The sequence below is a fragment of the Notothenia rossii genome (assembly GCF_949606895.1).
Source record: "Notothenia rossii genome assembly, chromosome: 11".
NCBI lineage: Eukaryota > Metazoa > Chordata > Actinopteri > Perciformes > Nototheniidae > Notothenia > Notothenia rossii.
The window spans coordinates 43,746,116-43,773,037 of NC_136910.1; the positions used below are offsets into that span (position 1 = coordinate 43,746,116).

The 26,922-nt window shown below is 39.5% G+C and overlaps 1 protein-coding gene across 3 annotated transcripts; it reads right to left on the minus strand.

The window, feature by feature from the left end:
- Nucleotides 1–429: 429 nt before the first annotated feature.
- Nucleotides 430–22,807, minus strand: fubp3 (far upstream element (FUSE) binding protein 3). Of its 3 annotated transcripts, none has more exons than XM_079660482.1 (19): nucleotides 22,650–22,807; nucleotides 17,173–17,284; nucleotides 14,945–14,978; nucleotides 14,218–14,267; nucleotides 13,993–14,064; nucleotides 13,011–13,068; nucleotides 12,625–12,787; nucleotides 11,284–11,382; nucleotides 10,958–11,062; nucleotides 10,775–10,877; nucleotides 10,249–10,349; nucleotides 9,604–9,772; nucleotides 5,829–5,989; nucleotides 5,497–5,570; nucleotides 3,555–3,631; nucleotides 3,159–3,215; nucleotides 2,881–2,931; nucleotides 2,618–2,751; nucleotides 430–1,854 (listed from the first exon to the last, which is right to left on the minus strand). In XM_079660482.1, exons 1-19 carry the CDS (start codon nucleotides 22,743–22,745, stop codon nucleotides 1,846–1,848), a joined length of 1,725 nt encoding a protein of 574 aa, XP_079516608.1. In that variant the 5' UTR covers nucleotides 22,746–22,807; the 3' UTR covers nucleotides 430–1,845. The 3 variants fall into 3 exon arrangements, with proteins under 3 accessions (XP_079516608.1, XP_079516607.1, XP_079516609.1); XM_079660481.1 differs by having other exon boundaries at nucleotides 3,555–3,634; XM_079660483.1 differs by lacking the exon at nucleotides 13,993–14,064 and having other exon boundaries at nucleotides 3,555–3,634.
- Nucleotides 22,808–26,922: the final 4,115 nt, after the last annotated feature.

Consider the following 26,922-nt stretch of genomic DNA (forward strand, 5'->3'; position numbering starts at 1 on the left):
TAAAAATGCTCATATTTTAACACTTTTTGATTTTACCCTCAAATCAGAAACAATTGTGTACTTGTTAATATTTTTGAAATAATTTGCTGTTCTGTTTTGGCAGCTATGTGTTAATAAAATGCACCTTCTTAAACGTTAAAACTATAAAGTGATTGTAAAGTGTAGCAGTGGAAAAGTGCTGCAGCTATCATTAAGAACTTGTACCAATAGTTTTAGTCAGCCACAAGGGAGGCTTGCGGAACATTTATTTGAATGCGAGAACTTGCAATTAACTATAGAAAATATATATTTTCTGCTTATAAAACATGAGAACAAACAGTTGGCCTATATATCTATTTCTATGCATCTAAACTTTTCAACACCAAGAATCAGAATACAACCAAAGTCACATTATTTTCTCACACAATCATCTCTAGCAGTACACAAATGTAGTCTGGATTTGTTTTAATACATTGTTAACTGTACACATAAGGAAAAGAAACAAACACCATAATTAGACATTTTGAAATTATATCCCTTTTCATTAAGAAATGACGTTAATACCAGAATCATTTTTCCATAATGATGCATCATTTATATTAGATCACACAAAGAAATAAAAAAATAATTAAAAAGTTATTAGCATTGGACTGAGTCCAGCGCCCCCCGGGGTCCAGAGCAGGGCTCAGGGGGGCGCTGGCGAACTGGGAGGTACCAAATAAGACAGCTTTTGATCATAATACTTAAAACATAAAAATACTATATTAATTATTACACAGGTAGAAGAACAGCGGCTTAGCAGTCTTGAATAGTTCAGGTACAGAACATACACAAATCTACCACTTCTTAATTTTCTTCATAACAAGATGCAACATCAAATTTCAAATCACACATTCACAATCTTTGAACATTTTCAGTACGAAAACAGAACAGAAAAACAGAGGGACAGTTTTCCTGCAACACTGATCACAGGAAAAAAAATATTTTTTTATATAAGTATATATGAAACATATATATTTTAAATTAACAGTCAAATATATGAGCGTATATACATAGTTTTACAAGGTAGCAAAGGCAAAGAAGCTATTTGCAACATCCCCCTAAATCCTATCATATCAGATAATTGTAATAAATTATCCATGACATCTATTTGAAAAAAAAAAACATCTTAAAACTACAAGTTAAAAGTCGGTCAAAATATTAGAGAATCATCTTTGTTTTCAAAAGTGAAATAAGATATTGCACCTTTTTTAAACCAGAGTACAATAAAATGACAATGAAAAACAGCATACAATGCACAACAGGAATTAAATAAGAACTATTGCCACTGGCTGACATTATTCCGTGTTTTAAACCGTGTAACAAAAATACATTTCCTGTAACAAAACATCACAGTTTCATTTCACTGAATTATGTAAAAGGAAAACATTTTGAACACATCTTTTTTAAACAATGACATTATGACAAATGGTATTCAAGACTGCTAAGCACATAATCATGTCATTTCAACAAAACTAGAAAAAATAGATCATATTGCCTTTTGAAATGTTACAACTCGTGGGTTCATTTTGGCGGGTACAATCTGAGTCAAAGACAGGAAAACATAGAAAAACAAAAACAGCTCTCTCAAGTCCAAAAAGGGATCCCAGATACTGTCTATCCAAAATAACAGTGTACACAAGCATTTAGTAACAAATAACTGTTCCTGATTTTTAGAAATATTACTTTATCATATAAGTCATTCTACAGCTAGTGTTTCTCACTAAGAAAAAAAGTCTTCAAGGCGTTGCAAATCTAAACCCCCTCCGTTAGAAAAGGGTTGTTTTCATCCTCAGTGATTCAAGTCTGTCCCCTGGGCGTCTTCTCCTAATGATCCTGGAGAGGAAACAGTTTGCTCATCATTGGTTTAAATAAATAAACCCATCTGGTTACACATTTGTTCAAAATAATCTGAGGACATTTTTGATTTTCCTACTTTCAACAAATCACACCAGTAACAATTGTGTAATAAAGCTCCACTGTGAAACAAACACTTAAAAACCAAGGGACTATCAGAGTCGCTGCAGAACTACTGATAGTTTTAACTGTGCTGTATTCGTTTTCAGTCAAATGTGCTAATAATTACATTTCAACGCTGATTTAATAAGTGACAGCTAAGTGACGCACGATTAAAAAAAACTAAAGTAATTGCGTTTATTTTTGACTGATATTGCAATTACGATATGATTCGCAATATTGGAGAGTTTTAATTTATTATCAAACTCCTCTATCGTTGAATAGTATATTGAAATGATTATGGTGTGTTTTTTCAATAGAAACCGTACCAAACTGTAGAATATGATTTGTAGGCCCGGATATCTCTGCAGCTCTGAAATCACTCATTCAAATGTTATTCAACACATTTTTAGCCTTTAAGAAATATTGGGATTCCGGAAATTTGAATATTTCACTTGTCCATAATCACAATTTGAATATCATTTGAATGAATTGTGCAGCCATAGAACCAATGGGCTTTGAGCTGATTGACAAGATAAGAAAGCATTGAGAAAAACACTAACACGGTCGTTTTTTCTTATCATTTTATAGGATTTGTTATAAATAAGCTGCCAGCCTGATCCTGCAGGTGTGTGTTTCTCACCTGAAGGCCCGGGGCTTGTGTCTGCTGTGCCTGGCCCTGGTTGAAGTAGGCCACGGGCTGCCTGTAGAAGTCCACCCAGGCAGCGTTGTAGTCAGGGTTAGAGCTCTGCTGAGACGCAGGACCAGCGCTCTGGCCTGAAGAGGAGGAGAGGAAACAACAGTAAGCAACAGACGAGCAGGAATCAAGAGGAAATAAGTCACACGGAGGGTTGAGCTAAAACCCATCCTTCAGTCCCCATGAGAAACACTTCCAGCAGCTCTCACCCCAGGCTTTGTTGTACTCTGGAGCAGAGCTCTGGGCTTGGTTTTGCTGACCTGAAAACAAACAGAAGGTTACATTTTGTTTTTTACAATACAAATCTTAACTAAAACTTGTATCCAACCGTTTTGCTGAGCAGGGTTTTTAATTAAAGTTAGAAGGATTTGTGCCTATAATCTTTCCTAAATGCATGATTGTATCAGGCTTGTGTGAACAGACAATAAAGAGTTTAAGGAAAAAGTTATAGAGTGACACTTAATCAAAAAATATCTTTTTCTCTTGCCTAGCTTTTTATAATACTGCTCCCAGTCCATCTGGCCCGTCTGGGATCCATTGTGACCTGAAACCAGACACAGATAATACCAGTTACTGAGAGAGCGCTCTGCTTTTCACCTTCTGCTCTCATCTGTTCCCTAATCATTTCCATCGACGGCACATTTCAAATCTGTCCATAGAGGAAAGAGGTGGTTAGCCACAGGAAGCACAGCCATCACAGCCTGCTAAAGACTTTGATTCAACTGCAGTGACACACAACTGGGATCAAAATAAAATGTGCTTTCAGAGCCAAATGTATGGGCTTCATTCCTTCATTGCAGATCAATTATATATCTCGGAAAGGATCATATTTCCTTTTTTTTGTCTTTTTATATCTATATCTGGCCGAAGTGTCTTCACTTACTGTGGTCCTGCTGGCCTTGAGGCTGCCATATTTGAAAAGTTGTCCCCCATCCTCCGGGCATGAACGTCTGATTCCCACTTCAAAAAAGACAAACAGACAATGCAGTGTGAGTATCTAACTTAGGAAGACATCTTTAAGGTGTGTTCAGACCAAACTCCAGTGAAAACTTGAGAAAATGCACACTTGAAAGTTCACCTTTCAAATGACTACTTGTTAATCAATTTGTCATCGCACATTAAATTGGATTTTGGAAAATATTTAGTTCATCTGGCAAGCCTTCACATTGACCATTTCATTTTAAAATGCATAAAAAGTGCTTTCACAGACGAGTAGCGCACTTTCAGGTTTACTGTATCTGTAACATCAAATATACGTTTCAGGACTTGCCATGTGATCATTTGGCTTAAGTCACTTTTCCACAGCAGGGCTCGACATTAAGGACTGCCCGATGGCCCGGAGCCATCTAGTATTTAGCTCGGGCCATGAAGCCTCACCTGCTGGTTGCCCGATCGGGCAATCTATTATACCAGTATCATGTAGCTCGCGGATCCAGTAATGAGTGACCCGACAGTAAAACTAAACATATCTATAACTAGTCTAGGTAGTTTGAGAGGTAATTAAAATAGCTACGTGTGATATTCTAACCTGAAGTGTGTGTTTTGTCCGCTCACCGCTGCATGTGATCATGCAGAGCTGCGTGTCGACTCGTCAGCAGCAGCTGATCTCTCTCTCCCGTCAGATTAGACTTCACTCGCGTTTATGTCCATATCGATCAGATCCAGCTAGTTTTAGCTAATGATATGACTACCTGCTTATTAAAAGACACCGTGACCTAAACAATAAGTGTCGCTATGCAACTGGGTGAGGCCACAAAGTATAGCGCAGCATTATGCATTTGTTTACATGCCCACCGGAACCCCGAGGCATTAGCAACAGATCAACGCACAATCAACCCATACAGCACATCTCTTTCTCCACATTATGTGTTACACATAATTGACTACTCTTGTCTGTCACATACTCTTCTTGTCTGTCACATAAGTGGCGCAACTGAAGCGGTATTGCGCAAAAGGGAAATTATTTTGATGGGACATTTTGACCAAAGAGATTTAGATTTGCTTACTAACGGGAACTCTGACGTCGCCATTGTGTGTGCTTCGCGGATGCACTCCGCTGCTCGGTCAGCTTCTGGATGAGGAGGCATTCCTTCGACCAACTTACAGTAGATAACATTACAAACATTTTTAACAGGGGCCATAATAGCGTAAATAATGTTTGTTTTGGCAGTTATAGCTGAATTTAATGTTTTCTACTTTTTTACATCTGGGAAGGCATTTGCCTTCATCAGATGGAAAGTGTCTTGACAAACAACTTAAGTATTTATTATAGCTATGCAGGGCATGCAAGCGAGCAAACACAAACAAGTGAAATGAAGAATACAATTGAAATTGTAATATTGTGGTGGTTCATCTTATAATTCAGTCTATAGAATGCACCAGACAGCATCTAAGACCTGCAAAAATCTAAATGTTCTAGGGGGAGGCCCCCCAAACCCTTCGTGCGTCATTTCGTCCACGTGCATTTTTCAGGGCAATCTCTATTGGGCTCAGGGCCATCTGTAAATTAGCTTAGATGGCCCACAGGGCCATCTCCCAAAATCCTTAATGTCATGCACTGCACAAGCCTTCTCCCTTTTGTCTCAGAGCTTCAGGTGACCACTTATGGCAACCATTTTCTCTGCCATTTTCGATACGACGTCAGTAGGATATTAACGCTGAAATGCTTTCGTTACAGACGCATGCATACTCAGTCGCCTGGTGCTTTGCTTTATTTGTAATCGGACCGCGTGAATTTTCACCTCAGTTTGTTTTGCAGCTTTACAGATGACATTGTTACACTTAAGTCTGCTTAAGTGCACGTTGTTAGAGGAATGGAGGCTTACTGTTGAGGAGGAGTGGTTGGTCCTTGGTTGTAGGGATTCATCCCGAAGCTGCTGTTGCCTCCCATTCCTGGGCCCTAGAGCGGAGAAAGGGAAGAGGTGGCGAGTGAGAGACCACACTTGTGTTTAAAAAGGAAGCCAACAGGCAAGGTCAGAGGGCAGGGCCGGCCGCTGATGCACTCCATTAAGTCCATTTGATGGATTCTTTATGTTTAACCTCTGGTGACATCCTGCCGGCCACCAGGCCCACAGCAGCGCCGCAGCTCTCAGTGACATGTGCGCTCATGAATATCAGGACACACAATAGCGTTTCGGGCCTGAGCCAGACCACCTACCCCAATTCTCTCATCGATCAGCTGCCGGGCCTTTTCCAACTGCTGAGGGGTGCCTCGGATGGAGAAGATGCGCACGTTGGGGTCGGTGTTGGGCGGCGGGTTTCTCTGCAGCTCCACGTGGGCACGAGACTGCTCCTTGATGTTCTTGATGGTTTCCCCACCTGGAAGAGCAGCAAGCGATAAGGAAGAATATTAACGGCTGCTAACAATTAATACTACAAAATGTGTATTGTAGATTGATCTGCTGATGATTTCCCTGGTCTGAGGAAGTCAGAAGTTACAGGAAGATAAAGAAAAACACAAAATCCTCACTTTGAAAAACCAATCAATTGTTCAGTCGGCTTTCCAGAGTTTAAACAATTCTGTGTCAATTGACCTATTGGTTAATAAACTCGTTCTTTAAGTCCTGAATCATACAAACATACAACATGTTTTTGTATGTGGCTCAATAAAAAAAGAATTCCTGATATCAGACATTTGGGGATTTTGCTTCCTACATTTATTGTAACTTTGCAAAAGCAACCATATGACGATAATGCCTACTTTCCATAGAAATGAGAAAGGAAGCAGGATTTTTGTTGTCCCTCTTTTTACGTAGAAATGACCTACACACTATTAATGTTTTCATACGTGTTGCGTCTGAAAACCAAGTCAACGCAGACACCACACAGCTTGGTGTTATGCTTGTTTTTGGTCAATACTCAGAATTGTAACCCCAGCCTTACCAAGTCTGTAATCAAATGGTTTTAAGTTTCCTGAAGACGTGAATCTGCAACTCATTAATGGGGACCCTAACTCATCTCTACCATCTTCCCCATGTGGCATGAAGCCAGAGAGCCATCACACAGACTCCCTTCACTAAAGTGGTGCGATAGATGCTACCTTATGAAGACTCTGGCTTGTGTCTCTGCACTTATCTACCATTCTGTGGTAACGTCCATGCAAATCGGGAAACAATAGGAGACATCTCCTGCACACCTCCCCCCCGCTGCATCAGATGCCAGCTTCCCGACGTGTGGGGAGAGCAATTACACCAGCAGGGAGAAATGAAACATAGCTGGCAGGAGCAAAGGGGACAAAATTGAAGCGTATCCTCCTTCTGGGATATCGTTTGTCTCTTTTAGCCTTTTCATTCTTGACTCGGTGTTGTCCTGTGTGATGAGAGGAGGGAGTGAACAGGGGGCACATAGACGCTATCCCCCTCCACAATACCCATCTGAACCAAAAAGGGCTGAGGGTGCTTCCCGGGGGGACACCGGGGCTGTCCCAACATCAATTACACATTTGTTCACTTGTGGCTGACACTCGGATGACCCTGGCTGACCTCCCAATGAAAACGCTCATCAAAAACCTCTCCTCCTCCCCAAGCCTATTCCTTGCTGCCAACAGACTGCACATGGGCCATTAACCCATTGTCAACCAAATGAAACTTCTGCCTTAATGAAGCCATTATGAGCTCTTCTAGTCAGACAGCAGAGAGCAATGAAGACCCTGACTATTCATTTCATGGACTGGGCTGTAGTGAGGGCAGATAATACCATCCTTATTAATGAGACTGGTTTAGTGAGCTGGAGAAAAGGAGGGCACACAAAAGTGCAACTGGTGACCGCATTCAAGGCAACGCCAATGGACTGGTTAGCTGCTGGTGGGGGGAAACTCTCAGGCCTCCAGGGAGGAAAACATCCCAGAAGGAGTAACAAGGACAGGTCTAATGCAACTGCAGCTTTGCATTTGAGAATGCTCAAAATCAATATCATACTGGAGAGTATTTTTGTTATACATATTTAAAATCATTAAAGACATAGTTAGTACCTTTAATCAAGAAATAACTAGGTTTGCCCCCATGGATAGTTGTATTGGTCCATTCCTATAACTATCAGGGAAAGATAACCCTTTCCTAAAACGTGACTGTCTATGCAGTAGAAGCTAAATAGTTCTTTATATTTCTCTTTTTTTGGAGGTATACAAGGCACACCATGATCAACTGTTAATCAAAGGACTCGCACACAAACACACAACTAGAGGAAATCTAGAGTTTCCTAACCTGCATGTTTTGCACTGTTTAAGAAAATTCACACATGCAGAAAGAAAATGCAAACTCGCCTATTTGGCATTGTGTGGCTCTGGCCAAAGCTCACATGTTGACAGGAGGAGCTGGGCATTGGAGCAGCAAGCCTGGGATTAATAATGTTGCTGCTGAGTCACAGAACATTTGACTTTACAATTTATCTGTGTGAAGCAAACCATTTACACCGATTTGGCATCTCAAATTATTATAAAAAAAAAGAAAAAAACTAAAAAAAGGCATCACAACACAATTCCACTTAAAGACAATAAAGAAAAGAATTGAATTTTGGCTAAGCATACGAGAACAAAAATCCACTTGCTGTACAATCCGATAGCATTTCTATCTCGCTTCAACAACGTTCGATTGTTCTGTGGAAGTGAAAAAACTACTTTAACTGATAAGGGTACAGAAATGTCAAACTGAAGAGTAAAATTGTATTTAGTAGTAAATATTTTTAATCGTGACTTAAGCGGTAGACTTCTACAGAGAAATAACACAAAAAGGGACCTCTTATTAGGTTTTTGATAGAAATGTCCACTTTCAGGTGAAAAAAAACCCTCCACTGTGAGATTGAACTGAAAGCAGAGGAAAACCTAGAAAGTGGACCTTTGAATTTGAGATTTTTAAGCTCAAAATTCATGACTTTCGTATTATAATGCTCGTTACGGCACTGAATTCATGGCGTAATAAAGTCTGAGCAGGTTGGTGGGTGGCTTGATTTGTCAAGCTGTGTGAGTCTGTGTGTGTGAAGGGGGTCAAAACGGAGGGGCAATGGGCTGCATATGGCATCGTAAAGATATTAATCACCGCACCCTTTAAGGGGCGGCTGACAGCACCCAGACCCACCGCCATCCCGACCATATTGGCCCACTTCATATGCTAATGCTCAGAGAGAGGGACGCAACGCCCAGGTTTATTTGTTTCCCTCTCCCCACTACATGCACAAAAGCCACTTGACATTTCTATTGCCATGTTTTTATCTTAGGTAAAGAGGCCCACTCCGAACCCGCCCACAACTGCAAGCACACACACACACACACACACACACACACCAAGGAGACATGCATGCACACACACTACTCACACACACACACACACACACTCGCAGCCCTTTCCAATGCAATGGTCAATGACTTTTAAATAGCTGGCAATAGAGTGGGCATGAATAGCCAATAAGCTAATTCCTCCTATTCATTCCCTCGCTGCACTCTATTGGGCTGAAAGACCCTCATTAGATGCCAGGCAGCCTTCCACATGATTGAGGGCTGTTATTATGCACCTTTAACAATTAATGTCACATTACACGCATTATCCCCGTCATTAAGCCCTTAGTGAAGCCAATGAATGCCACTTGTGCTGTATACATGAGCCCTGGAGAGAGAATAGGAGGGTGGTCACTCACCCCTCCCCTTCTCATCAGTTTCACGCAGTGGCCGAACACCAAACGGCTTTCAGTTATTAAAAAGAGAAAAGGCAATCTGGCGACTTGCATTATACCCTTATTAAGAGTTTCATATTGATGGACTCTATTATTTCTCTCAGACAGCCAGAAACGGATTAGCTCGGGCACGCTCACCCCTAAAGCAACTTTTAAGTGAGCTAGCAACAACAACAAAAAAGTATTGGCTATATGCACAAAGAACCACCTAACGGTTCACTGAGGTGCCAAATAGAATACTAGAAGCTGAATGGAAATATGTTCTTTACCTTTGCCAATCACCAGTCCACACTTGTCAGCAGGTACTGCATATGTCACCTCCTGCAGTCCTCCAGAGCCGCCACCTGCTCCTCCTCCTGCTCCTCCTCCTGCTCCACCTGCCATGTTGCAGTCACTTCGACCTCTGCGTCCCAATACACCTCCAAACCCATCTCGCTCCTACAGGAAGGGACCCAGAATGTATCATAAGTTGGATGAAAAAGTTCAGGCTCCCTGTATACATTCCTTACAATTTAGAGATGATTTTGAATGGATATTTAACAATGGTTTATTCTTTATTTAAAACTCATAACAGAAACTTTTGCAGTTGATTTGTTTTTACCAACAAGGTACGTTTTCTCTGGCTTGCGTAACCAAACACTAATAATGATCAGAAACAAACAAACCGTAGACTAAAAAATACAAACATACTTCCGTCAAGACCAAAAAGTAAGGTTATTTTGGGTCAACACAGTGCAATGTGCCTAGAAACGTAGCACTTAGCAAAAATACACGAGCAAATTAAAGTACGACACCTAAGATGCAACTATAGTTCACAAAACAATTTTTTTCTTCTTTTTTTTTTAAAGGCGGAATACATTTTCTTCAACACAATGTTAACTGGACAGATGTTTGCAGAAGGCAGAATCACTAACCTGAGCAGTTTGGACCAGTTCATTGATGAGATGGACCGCATGGTGGCAGTGGTCGGGCTGACCCATCACCTGAGCAACTCTGTCAGGACTGACTCCATCATCTGGACCACAAACACAAGGGACACAGAAGGTCTTTCAATGCTCCGAGATGAAATACTAATTAACTTCCAAGTGCTCTAAAATACAAGTTAGTTAAGTCAAATGAGCAAAAGACTGACCATATATCTTTTTTTATTTGAGTGACTTGCAGTTTTACATTTAAAAATTAGTAGTGAATAAGTGCTAACAAAAGTATTGGACATGAATACAAATCTGTCCATGAATGATGTGTGAGCTCAATCACTACTTATTACAGCTGTAAAAGACTTTCACCAACTAGTACTCCCAAACAAATGACACAATCTGTCTTTAATGCACAGATACATGTTGTTGGGTTTCAAGATTAACAGGGCGACCAGTTTAAGAGATTACACATTACTACTTTTAATTATATTAACTACATTAGGGCGGGTTTTTATCTTCGTACCTTGTTTGAACTGGATCCTGACCCCAGCATCGTTCTGAATCTTCTTGATCATATCTCCGTTCCTGCCGATGATGATGCCAACAGCAAATCTGGGTACAACCACCTGGAACGATAAGGACAGTGAGAGGAAAGTCATAGAAGAAGGAGACAAATGTATCTTAGGTTGATAAAGTGATTTCTTACATCCAGACTGCTTCCACCCATTTTGGATCCAAAGTCTGCTCTGCCGACCCTGAAGTCTCCCTGGTCCTTGTCTCGGATCAGCTTGACCACAAGTTCACGGGCTTGCTATAAAAAAAAAAAAACACATCTTCATTTCTTATTTCTATTTATTTTACACAATCAAATATTTTGACAAGGATGTGGAAGATAACATAAGTCCAGCTGAATTTCTTTTAGTAAACAAAGATGTTTTCAAATGTTTTAGTGGAACACTGAAGGCATAAAATGTGTAAAATTGAGTGTAAAGTGAAAGCTGGTGACACACAGTGAGCTCTTCGGAGGCCGACCTGCACTTTGTGGGGATCCCCCGTGATTCTCAGGGGCTTGTCCGCTCCAGTGGGCATGGGGTCATCCTGAATCATTATCATCTGCACTCCTGTTCTCTCCTGCAGGGGTACAATCACACACCAAAGAGTTACGTGGGGCTCAAAACACTGTTCACTCAAAAAAACAGGTTTTAAAAACCACCAAAGAGACAAATTCCACATTTTCAACATCCGGTCCTCGAGGCTTTTGGAAATGTGTTATCATTACATCCATTTCTTATAATTCCACATCTTTTATTGACTTTGATCCTGAAGCTGGATATCACCAATAAAAGAACAGGGGTCCAAAACATTTTATAACTGGATGCAATTCAGAACTAGATGTAGGAGGGCATCCCCTTTTCAATATGCTGCTCTGCCAAGAATGTGGTTTAAATAAACGAGACTCATTTGCTCCTTTATATTACATGTCATCCTCTACTAAACACAGCTCTACTTGTGTGTTTATCGCTGTCTGTCCCCAATTATGGTCAGAGAAACATTTGACCATCAAGCCCATCTTTAGAGTTGCTCTGTAGTCTATAGCAGGGGTTCCCAAAGTGGGGGTCGCGAGATGATTACAAAATTATTAAAATTATTATTTGTATTATTAATATTATTATTAATAATAACGTGTGCATAGACATTTTTCAGGGGCGTACTGGCCATTTGTAGAATGTCCCCGCAGCGAGGCTCCCCCCGTTGACAATTCACGTGGTGGGGGGTCGCCAGTCTCTGGCACTGTTATTTTGGGGGTCGCAGGCTGAAAAGTTTGGGAACCCCAGGTCTATAGGACAAAGTCCTCTAATATATAATGTTATTTTCCACATTGACTGCAATACCTTATTTGACCTGAACCACGAATTCATTATTTTCACAATTGTTGCCCCTGAATGCCAGTTTCTTATTAGGAAAATAAAACAAAATTATAATTATTTTATTTAAAGTAAAGGCTAGGGGGAATATTTATTGACTTTTCAGTCTGTGTCAATAATATTAACAATTATTTTGGATGTTGTGCGGAAAAAAAACAGGAAAATAGCATGTATATGCCCCAAAGGGAAAACATCTTAATCTGATGACAAATAGGAGAAACTACATTTTGAACCCAGACCACTAGATTAAAAAAGCCTCATGCAAAAGAGGTGTGAAGTTACGCTGTGGGATAAAAAGTCATAGTTTTCGGTAATTTGGCTACGGTGTTTAAAGTCGAAGCTGAGGTTGAATTCCAAAAGTTAAACTGACTTAAGACCGACTCGATAAATATGGTTGTTAAATGCATGTTTTTACAGTAACTTCTGTACATTCAGTGCAGTCCCACACCTGCAGCTGTTTGATGGTCTCTCCTCCCTTGCCGATGACCAGGCCGACCTTGTTTGCGGGGATGAGGATCTGTTGGATCGAGCTGTTGCCGTCCATGTCGCTGTGGAAGCCGGGGCCGTACCGACACTGCTCCACAATCTCACTCAGCAGCCTCTTGGCCTGGCTGTCGGGGGAGGAGCGAGAAATACATTTGTCACCTCATACAGAATACACACAAAAAAAACTCTCCTGCGTCGCATTTCTCTTTGTCAATGTGAAAGAGGTGTTCAGGTGGTTCAGTGACGGATGAGGAGCAGATGTGAAAGAGATTAGGGTTCATGCCCTCTGTGTCTCAACAATAGGGCACACTTTCAGTAAATCTGTCAAAGTTGAGAGGTGAGACTTACTCAATGTTCTCTGGGCTCCCAGTCAGCGTGCAGGGCCGGTCCAACATGCCTCCACTGTCTGCAACAAAAGACGCACAATTAACAACTAACTAAGAACAGAGGTGAAAAGTAAAAGACTCCTACAGATTTGAATTACTCTTCTGGCTTCAATTCTTGCAAACTGCTCTTAATTTTATTCTGTGACCTAAACAGTTTTATGTTGCTCCTTTTATGTCAATTATATAAATACCAAAAAACACAAGTATACACCACAATTGTGCCTCATTGGACATGATTTAAGGTGATCACAGATAACTACTTCTTCCATTCATTCATGTACAAACAGCCTTCTACTTCCAGTTTTCAAACATGAAAAACAAGGAAATACGCAAGTGAAGGAACAATAAGTAAAACATGTGATTCATGTTTTCAACATAGAGTAAAACCAACTACAGACCACATTTAAAAAAGGACACATTCAGCTGTGGGCAAACATGCCTGCTTGTTCAATCTAAAAATAACAGTCACAAGACTAATTCAAAATGGTTATCTGTCGTTTACTACACTGTAGTCTGATTACTGACGCTAAAGGCTACAAAGTGCAACATTGGCGTGGATAAAAGAAATACAAGATTCACTGATCAGTATTGAAAGCTCAGTTTGATACACTATTGATAAGAATTGGAATCATTACACCCCCTAATAATTGTATTCGACCCAAAACCAGAGATTTGTTGAACATACATTTTTATAAACTTGAATGGATATTGCTTTTGAAAGGTGTAAATGCAAAAAGACTCCAATCTTTCCAACACTACGAAAGGTGAAAAATACAACCAGTCTCTAAAATGGCCCCGCATTATACTGCCTACTTAGTGTGTGGTGGAGGCCTCATTTAAAGCCATGTTTATGAGCCATGGTGAGTCGATGGATATCATTAAAGAATCACACTAAACTCAAGGAGAAACAGGGGATTTAAATAATGTTTTTAATCATAATTTACCTGAAGCTATCTGGATTTTACAACCCGATTCCAGCTGAATTCTTGAGATCTGCTCTCCTCCTTTTCCAATGACTATAGAAGAGGGGGAGAGAACAAACCAGTATTAAGCCTTTTGAATTTAGACAGGGGCCTCAGGCAGTGACCCAAAAACTGAGTAGAACGTCAATACTGATGATTACATGTCGAACATTCATTCAGACTATAATGAACTGAAGAGCTACTTACTGAATCCCACCATCTTATCAGGCACTTTGAAGTCTTCTGTAGCAAGAGCCCTGGGAGAGATTAGGACATGATCAATAACACTGGATGACCAAAGAAAAGAAAACCATGTCAAATTGAAAAGTGGGGCTGCTTTTCTGAGCGGAGATTATTTGGGCTGCTGCTAAACGTCATCATTTATCGTATTGGTTTATTAAATGTTATATTGAATAGTGCACAGTACAATTGATTGGAGCACAGTTTGACTAATTCAGTTATTTTGTCTGACCAACAGAGTTTACTTTTATATAGTCAATATGAAATAGTCACTTTTGAGAGGCTGCCACAACCAGTGAATTTTGATCATTAATACAAATAGAAATCCTGATTTGTTGAAGTTGTTGTTGACTAACTGTTGTTGACTACTCGTATGGACTAATATTTTCAGCTCTAAAAATATAATTCTCCAGCAGATTTTTTTTATTAAAAGTTTTTTGTTTACTTCCTTTTAAAGCCAAAATGTGAGGACGTTTACAGAGTTACAGAGAAAGTGCCAAACATTTGCTGCTTACAGCTTTCTCAAATGGGAAAATGACGATTTGCAGAGAGAAAAGTTAGCAAATGAAAAAAATCAAGTGTATTGCAAATATAGGACTGTTGAGAAAACACAGAATAATGTAAACAGTAAACACCAGTAATACATAAGGGCATTTAAAGGAACATAAACAGGGATGTGAGTATTTCTGCTCACCTTTGATGTACCATTGCACCGAGGTGGTTCCCTACTGAGAGAGGTGAGAAAACAATTAAAATGTAAGATCATGGTTGAAGATGAATACTACTTTGAATATCTGTGGAAATGACACTGAAGCAGAATACAAAGAGTGAGTCATGTCTGGAGGGGACGGGAGCAGATGGATATGTTTCTGCCAATCCTTCATGTTTGTGTCTGACCCGCAGCAGGGGGCTTTCAGCCGCATGGTAATCAGGCCTGTGAGTGTTTGAGTGAGTGTTTCAATCAGAGCCGTTCAGAAGAGAGAGAGTTCAGGTCAGCGGCTGCTGGTCCTGAATTGAATTTCGACATGTAGCACCAGGCAAGGGTCCTGCAGGGTCAGTGGAGGATGTGCTGCCATGGACGTGAACACCTGAGTTGATATCTAGCAACTTCAAATCAATTTTATGGTCGTTTGCACTGATTTCACTTCCTCTGGAAATGCACCGGGGTTAACGCTCGAGAATGGAACAGCTATGAATATAAAGCAGGAGGTGCACCGAATTCATACAAAGACAAGACGGTAAAATAAAGTCTATTTGTATACTTTGTAGGGCTGAACCAAGTGTCCCTTTTTTCTCTCCATTTGAAGATTCTATTGAGGTTTTTTTGAATTGTCTGTTGCCATATTTTGACGATACCAGCCAAAAAAAAATATTTAAAAAAAGGCAAAAAACACCAAGCAAAAAGGTCAAATATTTTTGAAAATTACTACATCCAATATACTTGGACTTTTTTTACTTTATAACACTCACAAATGTTAAATATTGTGCCGCCCACACTGGAATCTAGTTTTAAAAAAAAGTATTATACTAATTATAATGGTGTCAAAAAATTATAAATAGAAAAACATTACAAAAACGTTAGAAAGTTGATTAAAAACAAAAATTACCACTTTATGTATTATATTTTGAACTACTTGACTAATTCAATAACTTAATAGTCAGCTAACTCAAGAACTAGAAAGATACCAATTATGTTATTTCACAAGTATTTGTGGACAAACTTCAAAGAAGAAAAACTGAGTACAAATGGTTGAAAACAACAGTGCATCAAATAAAGATAAACCAGAACTGCAACAATGTATCCAGGCATTCAGGGCTGGACCTCATTCAAACAACCGTGACAAGATAAGAGGAGGACGGGATAAATGACGACTGCTTCTCCCCTTCATGGATATGAGATGGATCAAATCTGTGCTATGTGTGCAGGCACAGCAAGTAGTATCTTCTTTCACTACACCGTCAGATACTTAATACTCCAAACAAATATGAAAACACAAAACCATGGCTCTAATTTCAGAGTGAGTAGTAACTGTGGCTTCATTCCCTCCAACACATGTAATGTGCTTTATTATCCCTCCTTGAGATAACATTTAAAGTGTACCTTGTAGAGTTGCTGATCACTAGGTATGCAATGGAAAAACCCATTGTGCGTTTTGTTCAAAGCCAGGTATTTGCATGAAGAATGTGTCAACAACTCAATGGTGGTCAAATTACGTATCCATTGTTGTGGTTCCTTATAGAAATAAAACCAGTTTAGTTGATTTTCCATTGGCTAGTCAGTGCCCTCACACATTACAAATCTAGTTTGTAAGTAGATAATAAGCAAGTAATCAGTGTTGTCTGTTGATGGATAAAAAAAAAAAAAGTGTCCCTACCTTCCGGAAAAGAAGACTATCAAATAAATATAAATACTTTGCAATTATTTCATAAGCAAACAAATGCATCAGCACATTAGTAAAGACTAAAGGGGACACATACATGCACGTTTTAGTGAGTTACCAGAAGGTAAACAAAAGGTTGTTATTATGTAGGGGCCGTTTTGCATACTTCACAAGTCTCAAAAAAAGTGAAATGCTACATTGGGATATTTCCTTAATTGCTCCAAACCATAACTGTTGAAGCTTTGGTTTGAACTGAAATGGTGTTCATTCTCAACTTGTAGCTGACTGGTAAGGGAAAGATCCTTCCCAAACTGAAAAAATAATAGCCTGAACAGCTAGAAAACTGCCACTTTTCTACAGAGACTAGATAAACATTGAGAGCTTTTATATAGCAGCATGGTGTTTTCTTTTTTGAAGATGTCCACATTTATGTTAGAAAGGATAAAAGCTAAAGCATTAGACAGAGTGGTTGCGAGTATATAAATATATCAGGACATTCAGCCGACATGCACCCGTGATAAGCATGTGTGTGAGGGCTTACCTCCATTGTCTAGTGAGCGCTTTTGGCCTCCAAAGCCGTAGAGGGAGGGGTCTATGACCGGAGGGGAACTGTTCATGTTGGGCATCTGGTCTCCTCCCATCTTGGCTGCCATCTGGAGACCCAACACAGTAAGACAGATGGAATAAAAGGTGAAAAGTGGATATGTGATGATATTCTCTTTGAACGCACATTTCCTTTCAGAGACAACCCTTCATGATGAAAGTGACACATTCTCTTTTCTTACTGCTTTCTTAAAAGAATCACGTTTGCTGTGAAATTGTGTTATCTTTTTGACAGCAGCTGAAAACTGCACTTTGTAAATCATTACAGCAGCTAGAAGGAGACTGCTGTAGTTCCTGTTGAGGCTACCGCTGCTTTCCTCGAAACATCCGTCATGGGCCAGCTATCACTGACTAACATCACTTTGTTATGCTCGCACTGACAGACGACACGGATCATCACAACACACGTCAATTACTAAAACGATTGGATTTGCTTGTAGACAAGTTGCAAGAAAGTTACAACCAGTTTTTTAAATTAAATAAGTTTATCAGACGGCAGAAAGGGAAGTGGGAAAGTTGACTAAATGCAGCAAAGGAGGAAAGACGTTCCCCCGCATAAAACTTCAAGACGAGTGCATTACGGCTAAGCTTAAGTAAAAACCAATATATGTCTACTTTTATAATGATCCACTTGCCAGCCTAAAGTAGATGCTTGAGCTGTGCCGTGATGGACATTTAAATCTGCACAAGAGCGCCAACAGCATTTTCCACTACCCGTTAATCTGCCACCTCTTCATCCACACTAAAGTATAGCATTTCAGAAAATTACACAAAATTGACATCTGTGCCCGACTGGAATTTCTTTCACAATATGAAAATATCTTGACAGCAATTAAAGTCCTCCATCACCTTCAGGGATGATTATCTACTTCAGAGAACCACCGGTGGAAGTGAGAGGGGAGCGGTGGAAATAAAAACGCAGAAAAGGAAGCAGGTGTGTGGGGTTGATGTTTTCCATGACTTTTCTGTAGCTGTGCATGTCAAGCAGCCTCGAAAGCATTTGAGATGGAAAAATGCTTACATTTTGAATGCAATTAGTGTTATTCCCAGATAGGGTTAACTACAGCTGGGTCGATACCCGAGAAGCATCTCCCCGAACACCTGCTGGCTTTATAACCCGTTTTCATTACAGAAAACTGTATGTTTTCATTGTTTTAACAGTATTTTTAGCGATATTGAATTTATATCCCAGGTTTTGTTCAGAAGATAAAAGGGATCTTTTTTATTATTTACAAGCTTAAGTGAATTGTGGTGATCAAATTGCTATCGAGTCATCATTGTTCTGCACGTATCTATTGCTTGTTTAGTGAGAGGCAAATATGAAGTAATTTTCTTTCTTACGTTTATCATAATCACTGTAATCCAAATGCATGCATCTGTACGGAGCCTAGCTTGATGCTGGAGAGCACTTTTTACATTTTAAAGAGGTTATATATTTGTCCTACGCCCTAATTACGCAAGACAATGTCCACAGTGGATACATCTTAAATGCACGATTTAAGTTGTAGTATATACACAGGAAGAAAAGAGCTTTTACAAAAAGAAGTCAAGTCTAATCAGTTCTCTCTAAGCACCACAGCGCAGCAGTGTCAAGGATTTATGAGCCAGTATTAAATCACTTTGATTAACTTTTTCCTCGTCAGAACAACTAACTGTTTATTTGTCTTTAAAACGTAAAAGCATATAAATATGAACAGAATAGTGCTGTATTAAAAACAAAGTAAAGGGACGGAGAGCAGCAGTGGGATGAAGGGCGAAGATTAAACAGACGTGTCGGGTTGTACCTAATCTTAACTGTGATTTGTTGTTTTTTATTAACCGACTGAAAATGAGGAAAGACAAGTGATTCAACCATTTTGCTATCCTTCAGGTGTTTCACTGTGGCAGGGCCTTTATGAAAACATTACTGTTGACAAATGTGGTTTTTATTTATTTTTTAAGTTTAGTGTAGACTGGGTCTTAAGTGTAATGATGAATTAAGCTCATTTGAAATCACATACAGAAAACAGAAATCTTTCTTTATATTAAAAAACATCAACACTACTGTATACATTAAGCCTGCACGCTTAGAGGATTAAAGCCCTTAAACTAACTAGGACAAATGTATCTTGTCTGATACGGATTCACACGAGTAAACCTCAAATTATAAAAAGGTGCATTTTGTATACGTAAACACACACACACACACACACACACACCAGAGGCAGAAGTCTGGTGGATTTAGTGGCAACAAAAGCCTTTTACAAACCTTCTGACAGTTCAAACCTGTTGACTTATACTGGGGCCTCTGGGTAAACACCACTGACGATTGGATGCAAATCCTGTGACATGTGGTCACATGTGGAAACCAAAGTATGTATAGTTTATATTTAGGGTCCATGAACACCTTGTCCATTGGGCAATGTGGCACAACTGTTTTGTCACTGATCTACTTCACTATTCATGACACTCACTACTACTCAAGTGGTCTTCTTTAAAATAATGTACTTGTATGTTTATTATTGATTTACAGAGAGCTATGTCAATCCTAGTGTTTAAGATTGGGATAGGTACATTTAATGAAACAAAGATCCTGGAAATAAACATAAATACACATAACAGCGAGAAGCAGGAAGAAGAACACTACAGGAAAATGATAGGCTTAATGCCTAGGTCAGGGGTTGGCTACCCGCGGCCCTCGAGCCGCATGCGGCCCTTTAAGCCCTCTGCTCTGGCTCCCTTGAGCTTAGACAAAAATAAGAAGGAAATAAAATAAAAGTATTTGTAGGACTATTTATATTTTGTTGCATGGTTGAAAATGTTTCGTATCTTGTATTTTGAGGTGATACTGTGACACATAAATAAAAAACAAAATGGTTTTAATTAGGTCAACTAAAATCTGCGTCACACCCTGCTACGGTCCCGCGCCAGCGCCTTTTCCTGCAGGTGAATAACCTGACCCCCGGCTCGATGAGCGAACTATGGATAAATCCAAGAAAAGTACCGGAGGAACACATGATCTAATTCTGTGTGGACAGAGTTATCTGCTTTCACAGCAAACGATGCTGGTTTACCGGTATGTTTGATATGTAGAGAGAAGTTGTCAAAGGTGCTGCAGCCTTTACGTATCGAGGAACAATACGGGAGAGGAAGACAGCTGACGATCTTCAGTCATAATTCAATGCGGTATGTCATTTATTTCAGAAAACACTTTGTTATATTCCATGGAATACTCTCAACATCCCGATAGCAATGAATATATTAAATGCGTTGACAATAAATACATAAACAAATTAATCTCTGGAAGCAGTAGCGCTGTAAAAAGCACGACCAATCATCTGAGCCGGCCCGGCTAAAATAACTGGATGGCCTACCTGCCTGTCAGCCTTCCATCTGTGCACAAACTTATCTCGTGGTCTCATTGGTCATGTGCACATTCGTGTGTGTTGGAGGAGGGGCTCTGTAAGGAAGTCTGAAGGAAGAGGCAGATTTTTCCCGGTTGTGTATTTTAAAATTCTAGCGCACTCGAGCTGGTTTCTCCATTCTTACCTACCCCACCGTTAACTCTTTTTAGGGTGCAGCTATACGTTTTATTTATTTCAAAGTGGTCACATTTTAATTATATATTTTTTAAAAAGGAGCAAAATGGCTCTTTTGGTCAAAAAGGTTGCAGACCCCTGGCCTAGATCAACATCCTGTGATTTAGGCTAATGAGTTAATGGACTTTGTGTGCTTTCGTTTTGCCGGCTCTAATAAAAGTTAGGTAGTAAAACAAACACTGAACATTACATTAAATGCATTGCAAAGCAGTGTGTGCATCTTAAAGATTTAAAAGTATGGAGTGTAAAGAATCAAAGAACAATCTTCCACTTCCTATTTTTGAGACTTGTGCCACATGGATGTCATATGATAACATGCAAAACCACATGACTAGTTCTGTTTCTATAAGGTAAATAGAGGCAAATCCACAAATTACCATCAGCCACAAATGGGCAGACATAAATATCCCTTTAAAGGGTTTTTATGAAAGTTATTCTGAAGTTTATCTTTGACTATTAACGTCAGTATCAATGGGCTTCTGCAATTAATGATGCAAGAGTGAGGTTACTGCCCACAATTTAATCTCGTATAACCTGTTTTATGATTGCTAGAGGTGACATGTTCCTTTACCAGTGGCAGCTTGTGGTTTTGATTTGACATCTTGTGAAACTGCTTATGATCATATGTGTGAGAAAGTCTAAGGAGATGTCATAGGGGGCTTTACAAGCAGGATGACATACACTTATTGACCTGTATGTGAAATGTCATGTTTTAAAAAAGGTGTATTAAAATTAAAGCAAATGTGCTAAATTATTGCTTAAGATTAAGGGGTTAAAAAAATGCAGGGACGTTTCATTTGTTCATATCTTAAAATATACACAGGGGAGCTCAACTGGTAGCTGTATGACTAAAGTCCAATTTACAAACTATTAACAGCAGCAGTGTGTACTTATCTTCTATTACAGCATAAGTACTGTGAACCTCTCTGCTACAGTCACTATCTGAATATCAGGTAAACAGGGGTAGAATTGAAATACAGAAACCTTTTTAAATGAAATGTTCAGGTATTCTCCGGGCAGCAATGGAAAAATCCAAGTGTGCTCAACAGGAGGACTGGAGAGGGGCTTATTTGAACAGATGACGTTACATTACATACATGGCCTTACTCCAAGGCTGCTGCCATTAGGACACAGAGTACCACACACGCTAGCTAGCTAACACAAGCTAGCTTCCACACGTGATTTATATTACGCTGAAAATACGCAACACGTTTTATACACATGATTATTTTTAAGTTGCTGAAGGGAAATGGTTGAGTGTAAGCGTTAGTACTGCATGTGATCACTGATTAAGCTCAGTGCGTCTCTTTAACTGGGGCAACAGCCGGTTATACTTTAGCTAACTGAGGACTTCAAAACTAGCAAGCTAACTTTTTGACAGCGTGTCCAGGCTTCGTGTTTAAACTCATTATCATCTTTGGTCACGTTGTGGGTCGAACTGCAGGGTATAAAACTTGTGATAGTAAGTTAGCATGCTAAGCTAACTGCAACTTATGTGGCTTGACAACAGGTTGCAGTTTGTCGGCTTAACTTACAAAAGTTGCACAAACTTCGACATCACAAGAGGCCTTCGTGTTTTAGCGTGTGACATGGCTTTGTGTGGTGGTTTTGACAGCTTTGACACGGCTACTTAACACGTCTTCTGTCCCGAGTTAACTCTAATCTGTCCCCTCAGCTATGCTCTCTAGGCTACTTAACGTTAGCTTGCTAGCTAGCTGGGTGCATGCATGAGGAGTGTTTGTAGTAAGGGGGTCCTGGGTGACCGAAGTCCTGTCCTGCCCTGCAGTCAACCCCGCTGTCTGCGGTCCGAAAGCGGTAACCGTGTGCCCGGTTTTACCTGTCGGACCCGGCGTATTGTGTCTGCGAAGTCATCTTTCGTTCCGGGCTGAGCCACCGAGGCCTGTCCCTGAACCAGCTCCGCCATCATCATCATCCGCCTCGGCAGCTGAGAGCCACACTTTAAAAAAAAGAAAAAAGGAGCTGCACACGTGCCATGCCAAAGCTTCGCGAGCCACAAGATCTCGCGAGATTCATCAAAACCCACACTTTAGGGAACATCTTTTACCATAACATTTTATACTAAACTAACTTTATTTTTTGGTAAAATCTCACATTCAAAATAAGAAATGGATTGACTGTAAACCAAATGTCCCACATTTGTTAGAATTATAACCACATTGCACCACCATTAAAAAATTAGAAGGCTATATATTTATATACAATCTATGGCTATAACCCAATGTTTGTGTGTTTGATAAATATTTTACTTGAAATGTTACCATCACAATTTTCTTTATATATCTTTCTTTATTTCTTTGAATATTTCCTTTTATTTTTAAACTCTTTTTGTGTATGGTTAACCCTGTTTTGTGTATAGATTTTTTTTCTTGAATAAAGTGAAATGAAAACATGTTCATGTTCACCATAACAAGAGTGTATTTTGTTTTTGTAACACAAAATAAACATTTTTAGTTACCATGCCTGATTGACATGTATTTAATTGCTATATTGACTTGGTCAAAAGTCTTAATAAGTGGGAAACTAAACAGTGTAGGGCCTAATACAAAACAGAATTAGCTTGTTTAGCTGCGGAGTTTCTCAAAGCCCAATATGATATCTGAAAAATTATTTTTAATTTGGTTCTAAACTTAATTTCAAAGATATTTCAGTTTACAATGTTATTGAAATACAGGGAATCAGCTTCTTATCATCACATTGGAGAAGCTGGATCAATTTCAGCCTCAATAAACTGTATATTGATATGCACAGACATAGGCCTATACTAAATTTGCTTAACTTTCCATACACGGAAATAGTCATGAAATAAAACAAATTTAAAAACTATTATTAGAAAACAGATTATAAGAAGACATCATTATATACCAACATCCAGGGTGTGATGCTTACTGATGCCTTCATCAAATTTCTCTTTGGACTTTCTGTCATTCGGTATTATATTTCTATATTTACTGAGTTTCCATAGTGTTGTAAAAAAAAAAACAACAACAACAGAGAGCCTCAACTTACATCACACAGCTCCCTCTACAGAGCCACATAGATGTTTTAATTAAACAGAATTTTGCTATTTATAGGCCCTAACAACGCAAGCTGTAGTCAGAATAAAAATAAATCCCATCTAACACAACAGAATGAACATTGTGGAATATTATTACTTTTCTTCCTTGCTGAACATGTGGAAACATCTATCGATGCACATCTGGGAAATGCCAGCAGCCAGACAGAAGAAAGTAAAATTGCTGCACATTTTCAAACTGTTTATGCAAAACTGTTCCTGGCCCATAAATTGTGTCCAAACCTCAATGAGAAAAATTTGACCTTAAATGTGTGGTCCAACAGCTTTAGAAACAGTTATTTAGGTGTTTAGCTTTTCTTCAGGAATAACGCATCAGGATCATTTTCGGACCTATAAATAGTGGTACCATCTACCTGATATTAAAGGTTTCAAATCTATCAGATCTCAGGTCAAAAACATGAAACGGCATAAGAAATAAAAGTAAATGCACTAGCCTGAAGCTTATAATATATTTGATAACATTTGCAGTTTGCTAACACTTATAACTGCAATGCATGGTCCTGCAGCTGCTTTAAAAGGGACAATTGACCTCAAACTTGAGACAAGCAGATTGGCATGTTATATCTTTCAGACATTCATTCATACAGATATCAATTTCCCTTCCCTGTCAGCCCGGGGCATTTTATCACCTCCAAAAAAGAGGCAAGGAAATTAAGTGGGAGCTGAAGGCTGTTCCCAGGCCAGCACCTCTAAATGAAGACCTCCAATTTAGCATGACTGAAGTATGATCCCAGCTCCGCTAACATATTGCTACCATGTGCGGTCCAATGTCTTCAAGGTGGCTGGGAAGTGATTTTAGAGCTCTGATATCAAAGGGTGTTCGTCACATACAGCCTGCAAATACATGCATATAAATAGTTATTATGAATTCAGCCCCATTCTAGTGTAACACCGTGGAAAGTAAAGGCAGTTGAAGCAGGTGTGGGTTTCTGGCATCCTGCCGATCGAACGGTGGGAATTGAGTTAGTGTTGACCAAGTCTGTGTAAGTTAGGTACCGTAGCAGACTGATCAAGTGTCACACATACAACACACATAGACTAACACACACACACACACACACACACACACACACACACACACACACACACACACACACACACACACACACACACACACACACACACACACACACACACACACACACACACACACACACACACACACACACACACACACACACACACACACACACACACACACACACACACACACACACACACACACACACACACACACACACACACACACACACAGCTTCCTCCCTGTCATTGTCCTGCAGAGAATAGCTTCTTGTTCCCAGGGTTCACTGTCATCAATTGATCCTATCTTCAGCAAAGCATTTCAGTCTCTCAAGATTTGAAAGTTCAAGAAATCATCATATATTTTGGAGTTATTTTCATTTCAATAAATTATATAAGAAAATGCGAGGTTTTATGGTTAGACAGGTGGAATACATCCCCAGCTGGACAACACAGCATTTATATATATATAAAAAAGGAACATCAATATTGGCACACTTACTCTTTTTAACTGAGCTTTTACCTCCTCCTTTCTCTTCCTCAATCTCAAAAGAACAGGCCACATGAAACTGTAATTGCTTTATAATTGCCACGGTTCTGCTATGGGCGTACATTTCTAAAGGCAGGATACAAGAAACGGATAGTGTTTCATCCGGAGACCTCAGAGGTATCCCTGCACAGCTTTCATTCATGAACACATTGTTCGTGCAGTGGAAAGCAGCGCATTAAAGAAAGTGCGTGTAACATGTTCATATTTGAAAAAGACATTGGACAAATTTGAAGTCTAATCTGTAGCATCCTTTAAAACTTGCATTAGTTGTGCCACTTTACAATGTATTGTTCTAGCTGCAGTAGAATGGTTTGTTATGTAGATTTGTATGAACTTTTGCAGTTATTCAAAAATATACATACTTTGCTAACTGAGTTTAAATCTCTGTCAGTGAAATAGAAATAAGAATATCAAACCTGTGTTAAGGTTAAGTGATAACGCATCAGCAACAGAAAGCCACAGACTGAAATAACAAAACAAAAGAGATTAAAAAGGGCGTTTTCTGCAAATAAAAACATAAGAAAGTGAACAGGAGAACAGGAAGTTGAAGTAACATAAAGGATAAACAAACAAAAAATGTAAACAGTTGTAACAAGTCGTTGATCAGGTCACTTTTTTTAACACTAACTGTATCTATATTTGCAAAATGTGTGCATTTTTCTTGTCTTGTATCTTCTATCCTTGCTTTTGTATATTGTTGTTTGCACCTGATGTTCATCCCTATATTCTTTTGATAACCGGGACACACAAGGGAAAAAATGTCGTTTTCTATGAGCTGCACTGCACTGTAGATGGAGGACAATGACATCCCTCCCATCTTATCTTATCTCTTATCTGTTCTTGAGGGAGAAGATTGACAGATGAAAAGGATAAACAGACCAGCTTTGTCCAACAATAGGACACATACACTTCTACACCCTTGTTTTTACCTCTCTTCTATTTCACTTTGCAGCCTCCTCCTCCTCCACAAGCCACTTTGCTTTGATTCAGCTCTGTATCTGTATTTTAAATGACTCAATTACATGGGATCCCGCGGTGAAAATTACGGATGTTTTCCACTATTTCTCTCCACCGGGACACCATGACCCCTCCCTGGCTCCAATAACCGCCTTCCTCCTCCTCTTTCCTTCATCCCTTTCTCCACCTGTCCCATTTTCCTCCTCTCCCACTGTTGCCCAGCCATCTTCCTTATAAATGTTTACTTTGCTGCGTGTTTCTGCGACTGAGAGGGAATAATAGCTAAATGGTCTTGTTTGTGAGCTCTCGGCACGGTGAATTGACAAAGAGTGTTGTTGCAGGTAATTCTTCTGCCGCGACCACACAACAAGCCTCAGAAAAGAGTTTCTTAAGGATGACGGTTCCAACACAAACACCAGGCATGACAAAAATAAAAGCACATCAACAGGCAGGGTATAGCAGAGATGGACAGAGTGTTTTTTTTATTCA